Source organism: Myotis davidii, unplaced genomic scaffold (genome assembly GCF_000327345.1).
Source record: "Myotis davidii unplaced genomic scaffold, ASM32734v1 scaffold237, whole genome shotgun sequence".
In the NCBI taxonomy this organism is placed as follows: Eukaryota; Metazoa; Chordata; class Mammalia; order Chiroptera; family Vespertilionidae; genus Myotis; species Myotis davidii.
The window spans coordinates 43,618-68,875 of NW_006287912.1; the positions used below are offsets into that span (position 1 = coordinate 43,618).

Genomic DNA, 25,258 nt, shown 5'->3' on the forward strand with positions numbered 1-25,258 from the left:
CCCTGGCAGAAGCACTCCACAGCTTTTCACAGCTAGATGTTATGTGAGTACCCTCCTCAGCTTGGTGCTCTTTACTGAGGAACCCGCTTTGGGATTAGATCTCAGTGGCAACCCCCACAACTGAGATAACTCTCCAGGACTTCAGTTGCTATCTGTGGGTGCCCAACCAGCCCGTTCGCGCCTCCGCCCCTCCTACCAGTCTCTATGTGTTCTCCACGTTCAGTCCTTGGGTATCAGAGTTCTCTCCTGTGAGTTTTCCATTGATTAATCAGGAAGCCTTTCCATATTTCAGTTGTAATTCCAGCTTGTTCCTGGGAGCATGTCCCTGCAGCATCCTTCTACTTTGCCGCCATTTTTAATCCAGATCACAGTATACTGTTTTTACCTGATAATAGACAAACATGTAAATTGACCATCTCTCCACTACCCTCACAAGCCAATCAGGAGAGTATGCAAATTAACCCAACAAAGATGGCGGTTAATTTGCATACGTAGGCACGAAGCGGCGGAGCAAAGATTGAAGGCTCTGGCTGGAGCAGCGAAGACTGAAGGCTCTGGCCGGAGCTGGCAGCCAGGGGAAGGGAAAGCCTATTGCATGAATCTCTTTGTGTAATGGGCCTCTAGTCTATAATAATAGATAAACATGTAAATTGACTGTCCCTCCACTATGCTTACCAGCCAATCAGGAGAGTATGCAAATTAGTCCAACAAAGATGGCGGTTAATTTGCATGCAAAAGTGCCCAGTGGCCTGGGTCCCAGGAACATCATCGGGCACCCAGGTCACTCCGAGGTAGGTCACGTGTGGGCCCTGAGCAGCCTAGGAAGGGCCTGAGCCAGGGGGCTCCTGGGCAGGGCCTGAGCCTGCGATCAGAGCCAAGGGGGCCCCTGCCCAGGCCTAACGCCTCTGCCAGAGGCCTTAGGCTTGGACAGGGGCAGAGCTGGCAATCGGAGGGAGCTAAGGGTCCCCTGCCCAGGCCTAACACTTTGGCCAGAGGTGTTAGGCTTGGGCAGGGGCAGAGCCCGCGATCGGAGGGAGCTGGGGGTCCCCTGCCCAGGCCTGAAGCCTCAGGCAGAGGCTGTAGACCTGGGCAGGGGCAGACCCGGTGATCGGAGTGAACTACAGAGGAAACACCTTTTCTGACCACTCATTGGCTAAGTTTCCTGTATGCCACTGGCAATATTCTTAGTAACTTGGGTAATAAGAATCCAAAAAGGTGATCTAGGGTCTTTCCACCACACTTCTGGAGAAAAAATTGAAGGTCCACTGCTGGAATGTCATATCCTAGGAAAGACACATCTTGAAAATGTCATATCCTGCCCTAGCCGGTTTGGCTCAGTGGATAATGCCTCGGCCTGCCGACCGCAAGGTCTGGGTTCAATTCTGACTAAGGGCATGTACCTAGGTTGCAGGCTCCTCCCTGGCTGGGGCCCAGGTCAGGGCTCATGCAGGAGGCAACCAATCAAAGTACTCCTCTCACTTCGATGTTTCTCTCTGTCTTTCCATTTTTCTTCCACATTCTCTAAAAATCAATGGAAACATATCCTGAGGTGAGTATAAAAAAAAAAAAGTGGTGTGAAAGTGGAAATCCTGTCTTGTTCCTGATCTTAAAGAAAAAGCTTTCAGCTCTTTACCATTGAGTATAACGTCGCTGTGGATTAACCATATATGGCACTTTTGCATGAATTTCATGCACCGGGCCCCTAGTACAATCTGTGATAATAAAAGTGTTATATGCTAATTAGACCAGACATCTTTCTGGATGACCTTCCAGATGAAGCCACGACAGCGGGGGCTGAGGCAAAGGCAGCTGCCTCGATGGCTGGGGCTGAGCTCCTTGCACTAATTTTATGCATTGGGCCTCTAGTTTTTAATAATATCTCTCCTTTCATTTTTGCCTGCTAATTGAATTTAACACATTTTTCAAAATGTACTTATGCAAACTCATTTTAGATGTAATTTCAAGATGAACTATTTGCAGTAGAGTTTTTAATGAAATGGGGTAATGTTCGATTTATTAGGTTAAAAAAAACAGGTTGCAAAAAATAACGGGAAAAAAAACAGGTTGCAAAATGGTACATACAAAATTACATGGAAAATACTTTCACATAAGCATTCAACACTTAAAGAGCATCTCTGCTTGATTGGTATGAGTGATTTTTCATTTTTTGTGTGTGCTCTTTTGTGTTTTCCAAAATTTCTATAATAAGTCTATGTGTTTTGATTAGCAATGTAATTTACTTGCCCCACCGGCATGACTCAGTATTTGAGCACTGATCTATAAATCAGGAGGTCACAGTTTGATTCCTGGTCAAGGCACATGCCTACGTTGCAGGCTCGACTCCCAGTGGGGGGCATGCAGGAGGCAGCCCATCAATGATTCTCTCTCATCATTGATGTTCCTATCTAACTCGCCCTCTCTTTTCCTGAGATCAATAAAAATATATTTTAAAAAAGGAAATGTAATTTACTAAAAGTTTCTGTATTTATTTAAGGAAGTGGAGTATTTCACTAGTATTAATAATTGACACTGGTCCTCATGTTTTCTTGGAAGTACCTGTATTGAGAATGTTTCTGTTTCTGACTTATATTTGAGTATTTTTTGAATCATAGCTTGAAAAAGATTTTGAGTGTTTGACTTGCTTAGAGCAATACAAGAAAATTTATTGGAATCTATATTAGCCTCTTGGTAAATCAAATTGCTTTGGGGCCAAGTAATCTAAAATTAGGATGGTAAATGTTATTTATGTTAAAATGAATAAAGAGGAATAAGGACAGTTTTGAATGAGGTATCTAGCAATTTAAAAACAAATGAGCAGTTTTTAAGATTTACCTTATTATGAGTTTATTTTGGCATGGCATTTATGGCTTAGAAGATAGCCTTATTAAAATACCACTCTGCACAATATATTGTGATATGTTAATCAAACCACTAACAATCATTGTTACATAATTGTTATGCTACTTTTTAAAAATAATTTTTCCTAGTTTTAGATCATGAGCTAGTTAAACAATATGAGTTATTCAATAAAGTCATAAGGTAAGGTATATTAAAATATGTTGAAAGAGTCTGTTCTTTTATCTATTTGTCTGAATTCATAATGCAAGAGGTAAGTAACAGATTACGTCACAAAATATTTTTAGAGCTTAAGGTATTTAGAATCTACCTAATTCTTTTTGTCTTCTTTCTTTCCCTCACTTAAAATTGATTCTGCCAGGTTCCCAAATAGTATGTGAAGGTTGTTTTTTCCCAAAGATTCTCATTGATTATGTGGAAATATAAAGGAAATTTTTTTCTGGTATGAGGCATTTTCACCAGTTATAATTTACATTTGTAGGAAGATCTGGATTGTGAATAGTTCTTAATTCTATATAGTTTACATCCCTTATCTGCAACATTTCAAATTTTCTCTTGACCACAGTGAAACAATAGACATTAATATTCCATTAATTTTGTTATTGTTTAACATGGGAAAAAAGCACCCCTGGTAGAATTGTATTCGAATTACTTCTTGGCATGAACCCAAGAAAAATAGCATTAAGTTACACAACTTTTCATTAACCAATTTGTTTTCCTTGACAGAGATTAATATGCCTCTAACCTGATATCACTGCCTTAGCAAAATCACACACTAATAATATTTTATTGTTTTGCTGTAGATGTGTTCTTTGTGCCATTGTCCTGGAGCAACAATTGGTTGTGATGTGAAAACATGTCACAGGACGTACCACTACCACTGTGCATTGCATGATAAAGCTCAAATACGAGAAAAACCTTCACAAGGAATTTACATGTAACTATTCAACTTCTCTTTAAAGTTTTTTATCAGTTATACTTTCTTTAGGCTTTTTAAAAAAAATTTCCCCATTTCAAAATATTTCATCATCATAAAGAGTGCTTTCGGTAAATAATTTAATGCTTAGTGAAATGGCATATAAAGTTTAATAGTAAGGTTTTGGGAATCTAGCTTGTAATTGGGGTAAAGCGTATTCCTCATTTTTTTAAATTTGAAAAATGGGTTTAGTTTGTTTACTTGATAATTTTTAATTTCTTCATTTTTATAGGGTTTATTGCAGGAAACACAAGAAAACTGCACATAACTCTGAAGGTACGTCATTCAGTCAATTGTCAATTTCAAGAAGAAATTTGAGTAAAATATGAGTAAATTATGCTATATTAACTTTTACCATTGGATGTACCTCAATATTGAATACGTTTTGAAGAATTAAGAAAAGCATTAGGATAAACTAATGTACAATAGTGAAAAAGATCTGAATTTTTTAAAAAACTTTATCTTAAAGTTTTTGTAAAGAGTTAATCAAATGATGCTAATGGTTAGGGATTTCTGTGTTTATATAAATGTTTTAGTGGATTATAGAGTTAATAATTGGCCTACTGTCTAATATAGAAATGTGAACTGAGGATACTAGTACATTTTGTCATCACCGGGCTTTCTGTTAAATTTTTATTTACATTGTAGTACTTGGTTGTTGTTTTTTAATACAGACATGTTGATAAGAAGTAATCAAGTTTTAAATATAAACCCAAAATTACTTTATAGTTTCTTTTTATTTAAATTTATACAAGACCGGGTTAATTATTTTTTATGTAAAGTTAGCCAAGTTATACTTGGTTTTTAAAAGGTATGGGAAAGTTCTCAAATTGAATTCTCACTTGTTTTAAACTTTTTCAAACAGGTGGTTTTGACACTTTTACATCCTATATTATAAAAGGCAAATATGAAAATTGTCCCCTCTATCAGGAGTTCTACCCAGAGTTCGACCAGGGTGTGGGGCCGGCCAGCCAACCTCCCGTGTTCCCTCTCCCTGGCTGGCCCGGCCTATTGGCCCCAATCAGGGTGGGCCGGCCGGACCCCACCCATGCATGAATTCATGCACCAGGCCTCTAGTGTAATATAAAAAGGCTTAAATTTCATCTCATATTGTTCTGTCCTTCCATTTAGATTAATGATCTTTAAAGTGTTTTTTTTTAAGTTTCCTAGAATGTGTTGCTTAGAATTAGAATAGTTTTAGCCTGTTGTTTTAGGAAGTTGTTTCTTTATAAAGAATTACCCAGCCTAGCTGGCATGGCTCAGTGGTTGAGCACACAACATATGAACCAAGAGGTCACAGGTTCAATTCCTGGTCAGGGCATATGCCTGGGTTGCAGGCTTGATCCCCTGTGTGAGGCGAACAGGAGGAAGCCAACCAATGATTCTCTCTCATCATTGATGTTTCTATCTCTCTCTCCTCCCTCTCCCTTCCTCTCTGAAATCAATAAAAAATATTTTTTAAAGAAAAGATTTACCTAATTATCAGTGTTAGGATATTTGTGGTCTTTTTTGATCTCTTAGAACTTGATTTTATAATACAAACTGGTATTTCTTCTACTCTGGACTCCAGATTAGTCCAAATACTTTTAAAGTGCTGGTTAGCCCTCGCTGGTTTGGCTCCATGGATAGAGCATTGGCCTGTAGACTGAAAGGTCCCAGGTTCGATTCCGGTCAAGGGTACATGCCCGGGTTGTGGGCTTGATCCCCAATAGGGGGCGTGCAGGAGGAAGCTGGTCAATGATTCTCTCATTACTGATGTTTCTCTCTTTCTCCCTCTCTCTTCCTCTCTGAAATCATTAAAAATATTTTTAAAAAGTTCTGGTTAAAAATACAGTCGTTAGCAAAAACTTGTTTTTAACATAAACAGATTAGAAAAACAATAGCAAAGTGTTTTTGAAGTGCTAAAGTGCAACTGATAAACCTTAATAGTGTTTTGTTTTGTTTTTAAATGTATTTTTATTGATTTCTGAGAGGAAGGGAGAGGAAGAGAGAGATAAAAACATCAATGATGAGAATCACTGATTGCCTGCCTCCTGCACTTCCCCTACTGGGGATCGAGCCTGCAACCTGGGCAAGTACTCTTGATCGGAATCGAATCCAGGACCCTTCAGTCCATAGGCTGATGTCCTGTCCACTGAACCAAACCGGCAAGGGCAACTTTTATAGTGCTTTTCTTCAGTTTCTTCCTTACTTAATTCTAGAATTGAATTGAAAACCTTTTGTGAAAAGTTAAGCGTAAGCTTTCCCGCCTTCTACTTCAGATTTTAACAGTGTATTTATTTGATTCCCTTTAAGATTGTAGTGACCATATATGGCAAGCCAAGGATTGAGACTTATGACCTGATGAACACAAGTATATGAGCATACTGAGGCAGGAAATTTGAGGATGGCAGCAAATGATTTAGACATCTCCCCTTTTATTCTTTAGATTTCTGAAGCTGATAGTACCATCTAGTGGTGGAGGAAAGTCACTGCAGACTATGTAAAGTTGAATAATTTTGACCACTTTATGCTTTGAGAAACATATTAATGAGAACTATCTAAATACATACTTTTCAAGATGAATTTTCTTTTAATGTAACTGGCAATATTATTACAATTCAAATTTTTGATACAATTGATTCGATTTTTGAGTTTTGTGTACTTTTATACACATTGTGTTTATACTCAAATTGTAGAACTTGAAGCATAATTTTACAATTTAAAAGCATTACAGCCCTAGCCAGCTTCACTCAGTGGATAGAGCATTAGCCTGCAGACTTAAGGGTCTTGGGTTTGATTCTGGTGAAGGGCATGTACTTCAGTTGCAGGCTCAATCCCTGGTCCCAGTCAGAGCTCCTATAGGAGGCAACCAACCAATGTGTCTCTCTCACATGGATGTTTCTCTTTCTGTGTCTCTCCCCCTCCCTTATAATACTTCTAAAAATCAATTGAAAAATATCCTCAGGTGAGGATTTGTTGTTGCAGAATGCATGGGAGAATGCTCAGCCAGCACTCTGGGAGAGGAAAGTTTAACCTTTATTTCACAGATCTGCTAGTCCAGGGGAATTCCAGATCCAAAGCCTGAACTGAACTTGTGGGGAGGCTCTGACCTATATATCTCCTCCTGTGGCAGGCCCCTGAGGGTCCCCACAGCTCACAGCTTGGCCTAAGTCAGTCTTGGTGGGGCACTGGGGTTAGGTTCTGCAGCTCCGCCCAAGTTAGTCAGAGTGGGGAAGTTAAGACTACAGTTTTAACCAGATACTGAACTAGGTTGCAAGACCACCACCCCTGCCATTTTCCTTTTCAGATTAACCGAAAAAAAAGAAAGCACACTAAAAAAGTAAAGCATTACAGAGTTCATATTCATTGAACTTTGATTTTTATAACATTCATCTATGTTGAATATCTAATCTAATAAAAGAGAAACATGCACATTGACCTACCTTTGCTACACCCAAGCCACGCCCACCAGCCAATCAGTGACTTTGGCGTCTGCTCTCTTTTGGGTTTCTATCTCTTCTCACATCTCCTTTAGGGAATCTGACTTGACTTTGCCCAACTAGCTTTCTCCGCTTCAATCTTCCATTTATAGTCCGCTAGCTGCTTGGGTCGCTGGTTCAGCTCTCATACCAACTTACCCATTTGGGAGCATCCAACTCCACTGCCTTTCTCTTGCTCTGGCCTCTGCATCTGGGCACCTTCCAATGTAGCCACACACCCCACCCTCCACCCCCGGAATACAATAACTATTCAGCATTAAAAGTGTCAGGCTTGGAATAATTTTGTTGACTCGGTTTAGAATTGTATTGAGAAAAAAAAAAAGAGAGAGAGATCTTCCATTCTCAAAGAATATTGGTTTTTACTTAGGCCTGCTCCCTCCTGGCAAGTGGACATCCCTTAAGGGCTCCCGAGCTGCCAGAGGGATGTCTGACTGCCAGCTTAGGCCCAATCACCCGGGGAGTGGGCCTAAGCCAGGAGGTGGTCATCCCCCGAGGGGTCCCAGCTTGCGAGAGGGCACAGGCTGGGCTGAGGGACCCTCTGAGTGCACAAATTTTTGTGCACCGGGCCTCTAGTGTTATTATATTTATTTGTTTTTTTGTCAAAAGCAGAACTTCCCATTATTTCATTGTTCTAATGGGAAACATGTTCTACTTTATGATTGTAATTTATGATGGGGGTTCATAAGGTTGAATTTTAGGGACTGTCTTTGTTTGAAAATTGTACTGTACTAGTCTGTACATCAAAGAGGAATTGGTACCTGTGGCATTTTCATCATTTGCCATCTGTGGCTCAATACCTACTTTGCTAATACTTAAAATGATAAATACTGTATAATTCAGTCTATCATGTTAGTTTGACGTAACATGAACTGTGTTTTGAAATATTAAATTTAAGAATCTCTTTATTCTTCCCATAGTTTTTACTTTTCCAGAAAGTGATATAGTTAGAATCGTACAGTATATAGCCTTTTCAGATTGGATTCTTTCATTTAATTGGCCTTTTTGAGAGGGGTGGTTAATTGATACATAAATACTTAAGAGAAAAGATCCTATAGACAAGAAGAGATTGGAGGTACAGGAAGGAGGATTCATTGTATAAGTGGAACAATTGTCCTATAATAGGAGGATATTTACACTGTAATAGGAATTAAGGAAGAGGCTAGGCAGTTCCTACCAGCCTATTTTCACTCTGAGGGAGAATGTAGAAAGAAGAATGATGTTTGGAAGTTGAAGGAAACGGCTTTTTTTGTTGGTTTGTTTGTTTATTTTTTTCTTTATTGATTAAGGTATTACATTTGTCCTTATCCCTCCAAGGAGAAAGCTTTGAAAGAATAGTTGTGAAGACCGGGAGAGGAAGTTTGCCTAGAGAAATGTAATGTTTCTAGACTGTTGAAGGCCCATTTGAGGTTGGTAACCATGAATTTACATAGTGATATCATCAGTCAGTTTGTGTGGCTTTCCTCTAGCAATTCAGGATCCTGGGTGTAGCATAGAGAAAGTGGCTATTTGTTTAATTTAGAATCCTGATTTTGCTTAGTGGGCTCAACAAAAAAATAAAGGGGTGAGGGAACTTAGGGTATTTGCAAGAGAGAAATCTAAGATAGGGATGTGAAGGCAAGAAAAGAAGAAAAACAGGAAGGAATTATAGCCTGGAGGTCTTGACAAAGTTGAAGAGCAATGAGAATGAAAGTACTTGGGAAAGCAAGCTTTTATGGTCCCAGTGTGTGATAGAGTTATTTCAGAGGCAGAATTGTTTTGGATGATTATAAGATATGATTATATGGATTGGGAGGTTAATGGACAGTATTGAAGATCAAAGAATTGACTGGTTAGGTTTTGCTGGGGTTGTCCATTTGGACAGTTGAAATCATCCAGGATGATGACAGGGGTGGAGATGGAGAAAAGGGCTATGAATTGTGTGCTAAAGAAAGTCTGATTGGTGCACTGCCGGTATGGCAGGGAGAGGAAATAATTTAGAAAGATGTTGCCCTAATACAGATATGAGGAAATATGACCCTGACTCTAGGCAGTAGCAATGGTGATAGAAAAAAATGGGACTTGACAGTTGCATTTTGAAGGAAGAATGGAGAGGTCTTGGGAAATTTAACTAACATTGACCTGAGGAAATTAAAACAAAATGGTACCCGGCCAGTGTGTCTCAGTTGGTTGAATGTCAACCTATAAACCAGGAGGTTATGGTTTGATTCTCTCTCAGGACACATGCCTGGGTTTTGAGGCAGCCGATCAATAATTCTCTCTCACATCATTGATGTTTCTGTTTCTCACTCCCTCTCTTTTACTCTCTGAAATCAATAAAAATATATTTTTTCAAAAAAAGAAAGTAAGTCTGATTGGTGAGGCAGAATGATTGGGAGTTGGTAATTGTTAGCAATAAGAAGGGGAAGAAGATAGCATAGTCTGTGGACCAGGAATAGCCAAAATTAAAATGGACAGGAATAACCAGAATTAAATCCTACACCTTATGTTTTTCTTTTGTTGTCCTGTGTTTAGAGAATAGGTATATTCTTTGCCTTTTTTCTTATAAGTACCGCGTGTTAACCGATTGCGCCACTGGAGCTCCTCTTTGCCTTTTTTAAAGCAATATTTCAAAAATGTCAAACATTGATAATAGCAAATAGCTCTAGCTTGTAACTGATGCTACTGTCTGTTTTATAGAAGCGTTTTAATATGATAGCTTGTCATCACTAAGTATTTGAGTTCCTACAAGAAACTATGATGACATGAATAATAGTTTTTTTTTCTTTCTTTTAAAGAATAGTTTATTGATTTTCAGAGAGAGAGAGGAAGGGAAAGACATTGATGTGAAAGCGAAACATCAATTGGCTACCTCCTGTACATCCCCTACTGAGATGGAGCATGCAACCTGGGCATGTGCCCAAACAAGAATCGAACCCATGACCTCCTGGTTCATAGGTTGGCAGCCAACCACTGAGCCTCAATGGCCAGGCTCACTTGGTATTTTAAAGGGTAAAATGATGGCTTTGATATGAGCAATAAACATGTTTACATTCAAATAATAGAAACTACCTAAAGCCAAACTGCAGAAACCTTGATGTGAAAGTGCAACATTGATCTGCTGCCTCCTGCAGTCCACCCCCACCCCCAACCCCGCCACACTGGGGCATGTGCCCTAACCCAGGAATCGGGAATAAAACTGGTAACATTTCAGTGCATGGGATGGCTGGCTCCCAACCAACTGAGCCAGGGCTGAATAGTGATTCTTTTAAAAACATTTTCATTAAGGGGTTAAGGCCTTTGTCTTTAATAATTTATATTGAGCAAAGTAATCTGTGCTGAGATAGAAAGTGGTATCTAGAATAGATGCTGAGTGTTAGTCATTCACAGTAATAATGTACAGGCAGTCCTTGGGTTACAGACTCTACATACATCGTTTCGTGGTTAAGTCGCCATCTCCCATTTATTTATTAAAAAAAACTTCCATCATTTCGACATATGTCCATATGTGCTTTATGTTTTATATTATTAATTTACCACAAGTAAAGGTCAGGAATTATCTTTCTTTTAAATTTTTTTTACTGTTTCACTTCATTACTGCTCTGTATGTGCTCCAGGTGAGTGACGTAGGTGCTTATGTAGTTGGGTTCCGACTTATGGCGAATATGTTGCTCCGTAGAAATGGATCTCTGACGTAACCCGAGGACCTACATATAGGATTTATCATGGTCACAAATGTAACCTAAGCTCAGTTTAGGTTCTTAAAATTGTAAAGAGCCAAACTTGTGCTTTATTCTTTTTTTAAATTACCTAATATAGAATGTTTTGCATGGGATGAGTGTTCAAGAAATGTTTATAATCTCTTTATTTTCTTTGGATTAAATCTAAGCACGGTATTTAACATGTCACTTATTTGGGGTGATAATTAGTTGTCCTATAACTTCTCTTGCACTGAGTGTTAGTAGAGCAAGATGAATAAATAAAACAGGGTTTCAGTTTTTTGAGGGTGGGGTGGTCACAATTTAGTGACAGATATGTGACCAACTGATTACAATACAGTGGTAACACATGGAAGTACTTAGAGAGGTAAAGGGGTATTGCATTTGCTTCTTACTCTTAAATCTTTCAGAAAAAAAGTATATGAAGTTTTAGAGAGAATGAATGCTAAAGCAAATGTGCTAAGATATTAACATTTGGGTAAAGGATATATAGAAATTTTTTTTTACAAATTTTAATAAGTATGAAATTACCTAAAAAGGTATTGTAAGAGATAAGTGCCACAATTACAGTGACCATAAAATCCCACGTGTTCTGAGAGAATGTAAAGGAATCTTTTCTGTCTAACCTTGGAGGCTCTGACCTTGATTTTCAGAGACCTAGTGGATGCCCTAAGACAGCAGTTCTCAACCTGTGGTTCGTGACCCCTTTGGCAGTCGAACGACCCTTTCACAGGGGTCGTCTAAGACCATCCTGCATATCAGATATTTACATTACAATTCATAACAGTAGCAACATTACAGTTATGAAGTAGCAACGAAAATAATGTTATGGTTGGGCCACAACATGAGGAACTATATTTAAAGGGCCAGAAGGTTGAGAACCACTGCCCTAAGACAATTCAGAAACTTTGTTAGAAGTATGTTGAAAGTATGTTATCATTTGTGTAATTCAAAGCCTTTGCCTACTTTAATATTTCCTTAGTATTTTCTTTCCCTTGTTCATTTTCTCTAGAATATGCTACAACTTCAAATCTTCACTACTTTTACTATGTGGAAGTTTAGGGGAAATTTTAATGTGGTGTCACAGTCTTTCAAAATCTTTTAAATTAGGTAGCATTAAATAGATTTATGAAGTACTAGAAAGGCAGTTTCATACACTGGTTGAATATGGGCTTTGAAATCAGATCTCTACTGTGGGGCCTTGACTTATGAGTTTAATTCGTTCCGTAACGGAACTCGTAACTCAAATTACTCGTATATCAAATCAAGACGTGAACAAGTGAGACACGTGATGCTGGGCTGATGTTGTGGCATTCACTGTGACATTCGCTGCGCCAACTAGCGGTGGGGTATCTGAAGCTTGCTCGTAACCCGAATTTTAGCTCGCAACTCAAAGCAAAATATCGGCCGAGAGACTGCTCGTATCTCGAAAAACTCGTTAGTCAGGACACTCATAAATCAAGGCCCCACTGTATTTGACTCTTTTCTCTGCCACTTACTATTTACATGATCTTGAGCAAGTTATTTAGTATCCCTTAGAACCATAGATACTATATCTGTAAAATGGGGGGAAAAGCCCATCTCAGTCCTGGGTGGGTGGTTCAGTTGGTTGAGCGTTGTCTGATACACCGAAAGGTGGTGAGTTTGACTGTGGGTCAGGGCACAATCCTAGGTTGCGGGTTCGATCCCCAGTCAGGGCACATTGGGAGGCAACCTTCTCACACTGATATTTCTCTCACTCTCCCTTCCACTCCCTCCCTCCCTCCAACTCCCTTCCTCTTACACTCTCTCTGGCTCCTGTCTTCCTTTCTCTAAAAAAATTCAATAAACATATCCTCAGGTGGTGATTATAAAAATACCTCATAGGATTATTATAAGGATTAAATGAAGTAATGCATATAAAGCTCTGAGCACTGTTCCTGGCTTATAGTGACTGCTCAGTAAATACTATGTTCTATGCTATTACTCCTTGAAAACTACCCACCTTTATTGCCAATCATTTTTTTTTTCATGTGTTCTTCCTTGGAAGATAATAGCATTTAAATTGCATTTGTGATTTAACTTGGAAAATTTTAGTAATGTATTCATTTTGTGCTCTTTATTAGATTTGACTCCATATTCGTTCATGGATTCACCAGATTTATTGACTACCCATGTGCAGTGCAAAGTGCTGTGCCAGGCATTATTTATGCTCACCTTTGATTTAGCACACTTCACAAACTTTCATTGTAAGAAGTTTCAAACATATGCAAGAGTGTGTTTGAAACAAAGCCCATCACCCAGCTTTAGCAGTCATCAGTTCATGACCAATCTTGTTTCAACTATACTCCCCACCCACTTCCTCCATCTGTATTATTTTGAATTAAATGCCAGACATCATATTTCATTTTAGCATCTTTACTGTGCTATGTATTTATATGCATATATATATATGCATAAAAGAAAAAAATTATCTGATATCTTTACTGAAAAAGCAGAATTCAGAGTTTACTAGTGACATAGAGAATTCAGAGCAAATGCACATAACATTTCCACTGGAGAAGACAGGGCAAGTGACCTCAGTCTTCCTTTTGTAGGAGCCCTAAAGATTCAAAGCAGAGGTGGTGTTAATGTTTGGCGTTTTTTTTTTCTCTTAAAAAAATCCAACAAACATTTATTGAGTGCCTGCTAGGTGTGGGCACATTAGGGAATTTAGGGAAGTAGTTCCCATGGACAAGGAGCTTACAATCTACTTGAGATATAACAAGAGTAATAATTAACAGTTGAATTGAATTTTATAGTTTACAAAGCATTTTTTTCACAAACATTGTCTTAAAGCAGCCTTTTGAGGAAGATGGTAATAATTATTGCCATTTGATATACTGCAAGGCTTTGCCCTGAGAATGTTAAGTAACTTTACCAAGTTAAGACCCAGTAAGTGGCAGTTTTCTGACTTTCTGTCCAGGGGTTCTTTCTTCTTCATACTCTTAACTAATGTGAGAATTTAGGATGGGGAGGGAAATATAGCTTAACCAGTGAGCAAAATACTGATTAGGAAGGAGGAATGAATTGGTAAAGGGACGGATAGGATTTTATAATACTAGGAGGAGAGTTGGTTTCCTGGTAAATTGGTCACTCCTGTGCCTCATAGGGGCAATCAGAAGGCTAACCTGGCCATTCTGAAGTGACAAACGTCTGGGGGCTGTGCTCATAAAGATTGGGAGGATTGGTGTGGCATAGAAGGAGGACAATATTCTTTTGTCACCTACCTTATCAACCTGGATTTTTAGAGTTTGCAGCTGTGAATGCAAGGTAAGGTTTTATTTTTTATCAAATTAATTTGTTTGAATAGGTATAGGAACAGTGTACAAAAATTAGCAGTACACTGTAAGTAAGCTTTTCTCCCATCCTTGCCCTTGCATCTCAATTTCTAAATTCCTTTGCTAAAATCAGCCACTACTATCAGAATCTTAAATATCCTTTTAGAGCAATTCTGTGCATACCTAAGCATGTGTAACTATTCTTTTTCTAACTTGAAATGTGTATTTCTATGACAATGACTATTACCATTTTAACAGCATGTAGTAACTCACTGACATATATTTGTCCCAGCTCTGCCATTCCCTAGCTTTGTGACCTTGGGCAAAATTATTTAACCTTTCTGAATTTATTTAGAAAATTATCTATAAAGTGGGGGATGGGTATGGTGACTGATACAACATCATGGGGTTGTTGTGAGGTTCAAATGAGATAAAGCATGCAGACTGCATAGCATATATGGTATATTCAAAACTCTGAGTATTTCCAATTCATATCTGAAGTGGAAAAGGGCAAGATACAGAACAGTATTCTTAAAATGCCATTTGTCTGTACATCCTTTTTTTAAATTTTTAAAAAATATATTTCTATTGATTTCATAGAGGAAGAGAGAAAGAGAGAGCACACTAGAAATATCAGTGATGAGAGAGAATCATTGATCGGCTGCCTCCTGCATGCCCCCACTGGAGACCGAAACTTGGGCATGTGCCCTGACCAGGAATCGAACCTAGGTCCCTTCAGTCTGCAGTCCGACACTCTATCCACTGAAGTAAACCAGCTAGGGCTGTACATCCTTTTAAAAACACATTTGCACACACAGAGAAAATAGTAGCTGACATTTATTGATAGCATTCTATATGCCAGGCACTGTTCTGAATTAAGTACTTTCCATGAACTACTAACTTATTTAACTCAAGAGTTCTCTGAGGTAGGTCGCATGTCTAAGGACGCAAAGTCTATGACAGATACAGATTTCAAAACCAGGTTCAACCCTTGAGACTGAGAAAGGAAGCAGTAACAGTGGTTACCTTAAGAGGGAGGGAAGAGAGTTTGTAAGAAGAAAGGGAAGCAAGAAAGCTAGGGTGTCAGCTGGGAGTGCAGAACAGGTGGAATTGGAAGGAGGAAAGGAAGATATTTTTACTTCTTTTATGCAGATCTTTTATAATGAAAGAAAAAAGATCCTATATAATAAAAGCCTAATATGCTAAGTGTCTGGTCATCCGTTCAACCAATCAAAGCATAATATGCTACTGATATGCTAAGGCCACTCAACCGCTCGCTATGACGTGCACTGACCACTAGGGGGTAGACACTCCACTGGTAGGTTAGCTTGCTGCTGGGGTCTGGCTGATCGGGACTTGAGCGAGACTGGCTGGACACACCCTGTAACCCTCCTGTGGTCCTTCCCCAGCTGGCCAACCTCCTGCATCTCTCCCCGGCCCCGATCGTGCACTGGTGGGGTCCCTCAGTCTGGCCTGTGCCCTCTCACAATCTGGAACCCCTTGGGAGATGTCGGAGAGCCAGTTTTGGCCCAATCCCGCAGGCCAGGCTGAGGGACCCCACTGGTGCACGAATTTGTGCACCTGGCCTCTAGTATTTTATAAAAGGTTAAAACATTTTTACAAGTTTGAATTGGGAAAAGAAAGCCAATAAGTAACCATGAAAAATTTAAACAAAGGTTCTGTGACTAGCTTTGTACTCACATTTTCATGTGCATTTTTAATTAATTTTTTTAAAGGATAAGTTCCCAAAAGTAAAATCACTGGGTCAAAGGATTCAATCTTTTTAAGGTTCCCATACTGCTTTCTAGAAAGATTGTGCTAGATTATATTCCCATCAACAGTGAATGACTTTACCCCCTTCCTTTCATCACATTGGATATTATAAATTCTTTTAATTACAAAGGTAGTAAATTTCCCATTGTTTTAAAAAATTAGATTAATCAAAGAAGAATTATGCATATATACATAGCCCAAGGAAACAGATAACAGTGCAGTAAAGGCCTGGCGTAGGATGTGATCTGGGTGGAGAATGGAAATTAGGAAACATCTGTAATACTCTCGGCAATAAAAATAAGTTTAAAAATAAGTAAAATTGAAAAAAATAGTACTATTAAAATTAAAGTAGTTTAAGAAGTTACTCTCTTCACCCTGAAATCACATTCTCTAGTAATAACAGTTTGGTGTATATCTTCCCAGAGCCTTTTTTATATGTGTACAATCATATATATATATATATGCATACTAGAGGCCCAGTGCATGAAATTCGTGCACTTGGTGGTGTCCCTCAGCCTGGCCTGTGCCCTCTTGCAGACCAGAAGCCCTCAGGGATGTCTGACTGATGGCAGTTGGACATCCTTAGTGCTCTCATGGAGGTGTGAGAGGCTCCCACTGTGCACACCAGCCCTGAGCCCCACTTCTGGCATATAGGATATAGTTGTTTGTAATAGCCTATATATAAGGAACCCTAGAGATCCCATCAAAAAAACTATCATTAATAAGTAATTCAGTAAAGTGGCTGCAGGATCAGGCTGAAACTGGCTCTCCAACATCTCCCAAGGGGTCCCGGATTGCAAGAGGGCGCAGGCCAGGACGAGGGACCGCATGATTGGGGCCAGGGAGAGACGTGGGAGGTTGGCCAGCCGGGAAAGGGCTGCAGGAGGGCTCCAGGGTATGTCCGGCCCATCTTTCTCAGTCCTGATCGGCCAGACCCCAGCAGCCAGCTAACCTACTGGTTGGAGCATCTGCCCCCTGGTGGTCAGTGCATCTCATAGCAACTGGTCAACCGATCGACTGTCTACTCCCTGGTGTTCAGTGCACCTCATAGCAAGCAGTTGAGAGGCCTTAGCATATCATTAGCATATTACGCTTTGATTAGTTGAACAGACAACCAGACGACTGGTGCATGAAATTTGTGCACTCGGGTTGGGGGTCCCTCAGCCCGGCCTGTGCCCTCTCGCAGTCCCAGAAGCCCTCAGGGATGTCTGACTGATGGCAGTTGGACATCCTTAGTGCTGCCGCTGCACTTGCCAGCCATCAGCCTGGCTTCTGGCTGAGCGGTGCTCCCCTTGTGGGAGTGCACTGACCACCAGGGGGCAGCTCCTGTGTTGAGCATCTGCCCCCTGGTGGTCAGCACACATCATAGCAATTGGTCGTTTCATCGTCTGGCCAAAACTTGCTCTTCGACATCCCCCGAGGGGTCCAGGATTGTGAGAGGGCACAGGCCAGGCTGAGGGACCGCACCGGTGCACGATCAGGGCCTGGGAGGGACACAGGAGGTTGGCCAGCTGGGGAGGGACTGCAGGAGGGCTCCAGAGCATGTCTGGCCTGTATCTCTCAGTCCTGATCGGCCAGACCCCAGCAGCCAGCTAACCTACTGGTTGGAGCATCTGCCCCCTGGTGGTCAGTGCATCTCATAGCAACTGGTCAACCGATCGACTGTCTACTCCCTGGTGTTCAGTGCACCTCATAGCAAGCAGTTGAGAGGCCTTAGCATATCATTAGCATATTATGCTTTGATTGGTTGGACAGCTGACTGGATGACCAGATACTTAGCATATTAGGCTTTTATTATATAGGATAAATATTTTTAAAAAACAGTGGCATCATAGTATATATAGTAATGTTATGCAACTTGCTTTTGTCATTCTGTGGTATATCACAGACATTCTTTCACGTCAGTGCATACAGCTAGAACTCATTCTTTTTAAGTTATGTCCCCTAAAATAAATAGAAGTGCGATTTATTTAAGGATTTCTCTTAAGAAAAACCAGTTATGTCTATTTTTCACAAGTGTATATATAAAACTGATCTCCCTTATACGTGTGTGTGTGTGTGTGTGTGTGTGTATGATTCTATATGATAGAGTCCTAGAAATGAAGTTGCCAGGTGAAGGGGTCTATGCGTTTAACACTGGAAATAACTACTGTCACATGTACCCAGTTTATGCTGCCACCAGCAGTGTATGAGAGTACCCAATTTCCTACTTATCTCATTTAATTTCCTTTATTTTATCACTAGTAAGGTTGGGTTTCTGCTACATTTTTTAAGTCATTTATATTTCTTCTGTGAATTGCCAGTTCCTATCCTTTGCTTATTATTTCTTGAAGCTTGTCTTTTTAAAGTTGATTTGTAGTGCTCTTTATATATATATACTAGAGGCCTAGTGCACAAAAATTCGTGCACTCGGGGGCAGGGGTCCCTCATCCCTCTTGCAGTCCGGGACCCCTCGGGGGATGTCCACCTGCCAGTTTAGGCCCACTCCCCAGGGGGTCAGACCTAAGCTGGCAGTCAGATATCCTTCTGGGAGCCCTTGGGGGATGTCTGACTGTGGCTTAGGCTACGGAGGAAGCGGGAGAGGCTCCCGCCATCGCCACACCACTGTTCACAGACATCAGCCTGGCTTGTGGCTGAGCAGAGCTCCCCCTGTGGGAGTGCACTGACCACCAGGGGGCAACTCCTGAATTGAGAGTCTGCCCCCTGGTGGTCAGTGCATGTTATAGCCACCGGTCGTTCTGCTGTTAGGGTCAATTTGCATATTACCCTTTTATTATATAGGATTATTCTTCTGTCACTAAATGCAAATGATTTCCCAGTTTATCATTTGTTTTTGCATTTGGTATATGGTACTTGTACCACACAAGTTTAGTGAGATCTCTCAATCTTTTTCTTTATGGCTTCTTAGGTGTCCCAACCCTAAGATTATAAAAAATATTCTCCTTCATTGCTTCTGTTATATTTATAGTTTTTTTTATGATTAGATTTTTAAATTCATCTCTAATTTTCCTATGGTATGAGAAATGAATCTCAATTTTTTCTAAATGTAGAGCCAACTGTGCCATTATTCTTTCCCCTACTCATTTCATGTGATACCATTATCATAGTCTGGATCAGTGATTCTCAACCTGTGGGTCGCGACCCCTTTGGCAGTCGAACGACCCTTTCACAGGGGTCGCCTAAGACCATCCTGCATATCAGATATTTACATTATGCTTCATAACAGTAGCAACATTACAGTTATGAAGTAGCAACGAAAATAATTTTATGGTTGAGTCACAACGTGAGGAACTGTATTTAAAGGGGCAGAAGGTTGAGAACCACTGGTCTGGATCCTCATATATGTACATGGGTCTATTTTTTTATTATTATTATTATTATGAAATTTCTTTTACTTAAATATATATGGTGAGGCTTACTGGGAATCTAAAAAGACCTTAACAGTGGAAAGAGAGAATGCTTGAAAAGATTAGGTTTAAGTGTAGATTTTAATTCAAATGCAATTTCTATGGGACAATTTTCAATCTTGCTTTTTCTTCTGCTGATAACTTTTCCTGTGCCAGTGTTTTAACTGCTCTTGCTTTAAAGTATATTTTTCCCCTGGCCAGTGTGACTCAGTTGGTTGGAGCGTCATCCCACACACCAATAGAAGGCAGGTTCAAGTTTCTGTTAGGGCACATATCCAGGTTGTGTGTTCGATTCCAGTTTAGGGAGCTGGCGGGAGGCAGCCAATTGATGTTTCTCTCTTCCCCTTCCTCTCTCTCAAATACACACACACACACATAATTTTTTTAAAGATAGTCTTGTAAATTGTACTTTTACTCTTCCATGGAATCAATTTATAAGTTTTATTTTATTGGAGTTTTGTTAAATTAAGTTAGTGAGAACTGATACCATTCTGTTGTTGATCCTGTTCATCCAGAAACATGGTCTATCTGAACATTACTGTGGGGCTTCTTTATATTTTTACTAGAGGCCCGGTGCATGATTTCGTGCATGGGTGGGGTCCGCCGGCCTGCCCCAGTTGGGGTCCATCAGGCTGGGCCAGTGGGGGGAAGGGGCGGTGGGCAGTTGGCCAGCTGGCCCTGCCCCTGATCAGGCGGTCAAAATTAGATTATTCTTCACTGCAAAGGAGACTAGAAAACAAAGGGGTTGTCTGGACACCATGCCCTTGTGAACAAACTAAGCTGGCCAGTACTACCCCTGAGCAGGGTGGGGGCTGATCAGGGGCCGGGCTGGCTGGGGGGAGGGCCAATCAGGGCTCAGATAAGGCTGGTTGGCTGCCTCAGTGCGCTTCATAGCCACTGGTTGTTCTGGTCGTTCCGCCATTCTGGTCTCTGGGCTCTTATATATATAAATTTTTAACACACTGTTGTTGGGTTTATTGTAGCTTTTTACAGCTATTTTAAGTCTGCTATTTTGAGAAGTGGAAATGATATGTCACTTAATTTATACTTGTTTGATTCTAGAGTAGTCAAACTTTCTAAAAGCATGTTTATATTCTGTGATATTTGATCATGTGTTTAATCCATTTTTCTGTTGGAGTCAATCTTTAAGAGCTTATATCATAAGGTTATTAATCCTTTGTCGTAGGTGCAGCAGATATTTTTTCAGTTGCCTTGTAATTTTATCAGTTTTTTTACTTTTGCAAGTTTGAAAGTTAAATCTATCAATTGTGATTTGTTTTTTACTGTTGCTGTTATGAAGTCCTCTAAAATTTTATACTGAATGATTCCATATTTAGGACAGATAAATATGCCATGTGGAAAAGTAAACATATTGGCCTGGTAATGAAGTCAGACTATTTGCTTTATAGATTTTAATATAGTGTTATTATAGTGTTAGTGATTATTTCATTATAAACAGAATATTATGTATATCAGATGTGATATATCAGAATGATTGAAATACTTGTTTATGATATTTCATTTTAATAATTTTTAATTTTTAGCCAGTGTAAGTAATTCTAGCAGCTTTAATTAAATTCTGTATGAAAATTGTCAGTTTGAGTGTTTAAAGTAGGTGGTATGTTCTGATATGAAATTTGCTATAGAGTTAAGATCAGAAGATATCTTTAATTGACTTGTGTGTCTTCACAAGGAGATTTATTCACATGAATTTGTCTTATTGCCTGTAAAATACTATCCACTTTTACATTTTCCCCTTATTTTCTCCCTCAAATCCTACAATAGTTATGTAAAATTGTATTGATGCAAATTTTTATTAACTGTTGTGTAAACAGTCTAAAATTCTCAATTCCTGAAGTTTATATATTTAGGTATATTAATTGAATTACCTTTTATTACCTTTTTCTTTTTTTTAATTCTCACCTGAGAATGTTTTGTTTTGTTTTGTTTTGTTTTTGTTTTATATTTCTTTATCGATTTCAGAGAGAAAGAGAGAAGGAGAGAGAGATAGGAACATCAATGATGAGAGAGAATCATTAATCGGCTGCCTCCTGCACACCTCCCACTGGGGATCGACCCCTGCAACCCAGGCATGTGCCCTTGGCTGGAATCGAACCTGGGACCCTTCAGTTGAAACACAGGCATGTGCCCTTGGCCAGAATCGCGCCTGGGACCCTTCAGTCCGTAGGCTGATGCTCTGTCCACTGAGCCAAGCCGGCTAGGGCGAGAATATGTTTTTTTAAAATATATTTTTCAAGAGAGAGGAAGGGCAAGAGGGAAACATCGATGTGAAAGAGAAACCTTGATCTGTTGCCTCCTGCATCTGTCCAAACCAAGGATCGAACCTGCAACCTGGGTATGTACCCTAACTGAGAATCAAACCCGCAACCTTTTGGTGTACAGGACAACTCTCCAGCCAACTGAGCCACCCAACCAGGACAAATTACCTTTTTAAAAAAATCTTAATAAATATGCTTCTATTTGTAAAATAAAAATTTTCAAGTACAGTGAGGCCTTGACTTACGAGTGTCCCGACTAGCGAGTTTTTTGAGATACCAGCTGTCCCTTGGCCAATTTTTTGCATTGAGTTGATAGAGTAATTTGAGTTAACAAGCTCCTTAATGAGCTCAGTCTCAGAATGAATTAAACTCATAAGTCAAGGCCCCACTGTATTTATTAGGAAAGATCTGCATAGAAGTTGATAGGCTTTTTTTCATTGAAAAAATTAGTCCCTGGAATTATGATCAATAACTAATGGTACAAAAGAAATGAAGAAGGTATTAGCTCTGTGCCTTAAAGTTTCTGTAGTTTGACCCCAAGTCAAGTGAACATTTGGTTTTTATACCCTTTTAGAACTAAATACATTGTCTTATATGTAGTAGGCCTTCAATAAATAAAATATTTGTAGTGAATAACTAAACGACACACCTTCAGTTAATGGTAGAAATTATTTTCAAATTGCTGGGAAATGCAGTTCTAAAATTTCTACATATACTTTGTTTAATCCATTAAAGTATGTACTGCTAACCTACAGCATAGCTTTTCTATTGCTTACGTTAGAAATTCCTTTTATAGTTAATAACTAGAGGCCCCCTGCATGAAATTTGTGCATGGGTGTGTGTGTCCCTCAGCCCAGCCTGCACCCTCTCCAATCTGGGACCCCTCAAGGGCAGTCGGGCATCCCCCTCACAATCCAGGACTGCTGGCTCCCAACCGCTGGCCTGCCTGCCTGCCTGTTGTTTAATTACTTGTTCAGTTAGTTCATTTGTAGATGATTTCCTTGTTAAATTTGATCATTTCATTTTCATGATAGTTTACAGAACTAGCTGTCTAGAGCAGTACTGTCCAGTAGACTTTTCTGTGATAGAAACATTCTGTCTGTGATGCCCATTAGAGACACACCTTGCCACATGTTGTCAAGGCAATTGAGAAACTGTAGGTTTAATTCTACTTAATTATAAATGACTTAAATTTTTAAAAAGTCTCATGTTGCTAGTAGCCACTATATTATACAGCACAGATATACCTACTTTATGTTCATTTAGTTTTCCAAGTTTTTCTAAGTTTATTTTCTAGGTAAGTTCTGATTTCACCAACAGTGTGAGGTAAGACTCTGAAACCTATGGTAAAAAAAAATGAGCTAATTCTAAAAATTAATTTATTAGAGTTTAGAGATGTTTACTGAATTATGTAGACAAGATCACAAAACTCATTTTTATAGAATTATAAGTTCAATGAATAATTTTCAATTATAATAAAAGTATTTTTGTTTGATTTTTTTGCATTTATGTGAAACTTTAGGTTGCTGTATTGAACATATCACAGACCGTTTCTCCTTATTTCCAAAGGCAGTTTTATTCTACGGAGAAACCTATGATCTAATGCTAATGAACTAATGCTCATTTTAAGATTGGTCCATGTAAAGTTTTTGTTCATTTTTAAACAGCTGATTTAGAAGAAAGTTTTAATGAACATGAACTGGAGCCCTCATCACCTAAAAGTAAAAAGAAAAGTCGCAAAGGAAGGCCACGAAAAACCAATTTTAAAGGGCTATCGGAAGATACCAGGTCCACATCCTCCCATGGAACAGATGAAATGGAAAGTAGTTCCTATGTAAGTAGAAAAATGCTTTATTCTTACTTTTTGTTGCACTATGAATATTTCATTTAAACTGTGTTTATAGGTAAAATTCTTCATTTGAAATGTTAACTAAGCTTGAGGTTACTAATAGCATATTTTCATGGATTTTTTAAAAAGTTTCTTTCTCTTTTCATTTGCAGAGAGATAGGTCTCCACACAGAAGCAGCCCTAGTGACACCAGGCCTAAATGTGGATTTTGTCATGTAGGGGAGGAAGAAAATGAAGCAAGAGGAAAGCTGCATATATTTAATGCCAAGAAGGCAGCTGCACATTACAAGTGTATGGTAAGCATAGTTTCTTTTATGTTTTTTTAAACCCAAGTTTTTTGAAAAGCATTTAGCTAGTAATCAAGTATGGCACTTTCCCCCCAGCATTAGTATTTTATAATTATGAATAGTACTAGAGGCCTGGTGCACAAGATTTGTGCCCTGGCGGGGGGGTGGGGGGGATCCCTCAGCCCGGCCTGCACCCTCTCGCAGTTCGGGACCCCTCAGAGGATGCCCGCCTGCCAGCCTAGGCCCACTCCCCGCCATCGCCACTGTGCTTGCTAGCCAGAAGTCAGGCTCGCTGCTCCTTAGAGTGAACCCAGCTTCTGGCTGAGCGGCACTTTCCCTGTGGGAGTGCACTGACCACCAGGGGGCAGCTCCTGCATTGAGCGTCAGCCCCCTGGTGGTCAGTGCGCATCATAGTGACTGGTCGTTCTGCTGTTTGGTCAATTTGCATATTAGGGTTTTATTACATAGGATATCCTATAGTCCCACATCTTCATAAATCAGCTTTTTAAAAATATGTAGCCTCTATAATTTAGTAGGATTTAAATCAATTCTGATAATACTTATCATATTCTAGATAATCTATAATTAACTCAAAACTGTAAAACTTTCAGCTTTATAAACTTGTTATGAAAGATATATTCAGTCTCCACTATAACCAAGTAAATGCCTCTCTTATTATACCTCATACACTGTACTGCAGCTATTTATGAACCTCTCTTCCCTAATAGACTCTTAAATTCTTTGTGGATAAGAACTATATCTTATCATTGCATCCTTAGTTATAGGTCTGAAATATAAATACACATAAATGTTTATTATTTAGGTAGATTGTGTTGAATTACTCATCCCATTTATGATTAGGTTCTAAAATATATATTATTTATACCAGAAGTTCTTAACTTGAGATGCATATTAGATTTACCTGGGGAGTTTTTTCCAAAATATGTATCTCTGGAGTAGATCCCAAACATGTCTTATTTGGGGGAAAGAAATCCTCAGGTAATACTGATCTGCATCAATGGGTGAAATTTGCCAATTGAAACTATTTCTTAAAACTTTGTCTAAATGTAACAGTTGAGATTACAGTGTGACACTGTTGAAATCTGCATTGTTTAATAAAGTATTTGATCTTGGCTCCATACTGGCAACATTAGTTTTATTTTATTCTTTTTATTTTGGGTTATATTTCAATCAGACATAATAATATATTAAAAATATTTGAATCAGTAATTGATTATTAAGGAAAAGTCCTCTTTCTCAGGACATTGAAATAATGTAATACATTCTTATTATGTTTAATCTTTTTCTAAAAAGGATTCTGAATATTAATGTTCTTTCATTTTTTTCTTCTCTAG

At 39.2% G+C, this 25,258-nt stretch overlaps 1 protein-coding gene across 4 annotated transcripts in view; it reads left to right on the forward strand.

Moving 5' to 3' along the window:
* PHF6 (PHD finger protein 6) overlaps nucleotides 1-25,258 on the forward strand; it is a 59,663-nt gene that overhangs the window by 19,796 nt on the left and 14,609 nt on the right. For all 4 annotated transcript variants that reach the window (XM_015561319.1, XM_015561318.1, XM_015561321.1 and 1 more), the window contains 4 exons: nucleotides 3,660-3,793; nucleotides 4,065-4,108; nucleotides 23,435-23,601; nucleotides 23,769-23,912. In XM_015561319.1, the coding sequence (XP_015416805.1) occupies nucleotides 3,660-3,793; nucleotides 4,065-4,108; nucleotides 23,435-23,601; nucleotides 23,769-23,912 (489 nt within the window). The remainder of the gene's footprint in view (nucleotides 1-3,659; nucleotides 3,794-4,064; nucleotides 4,109-23,434; nucleotides 23,602-23,768; nucleotides 23,913-25,258) is intronic.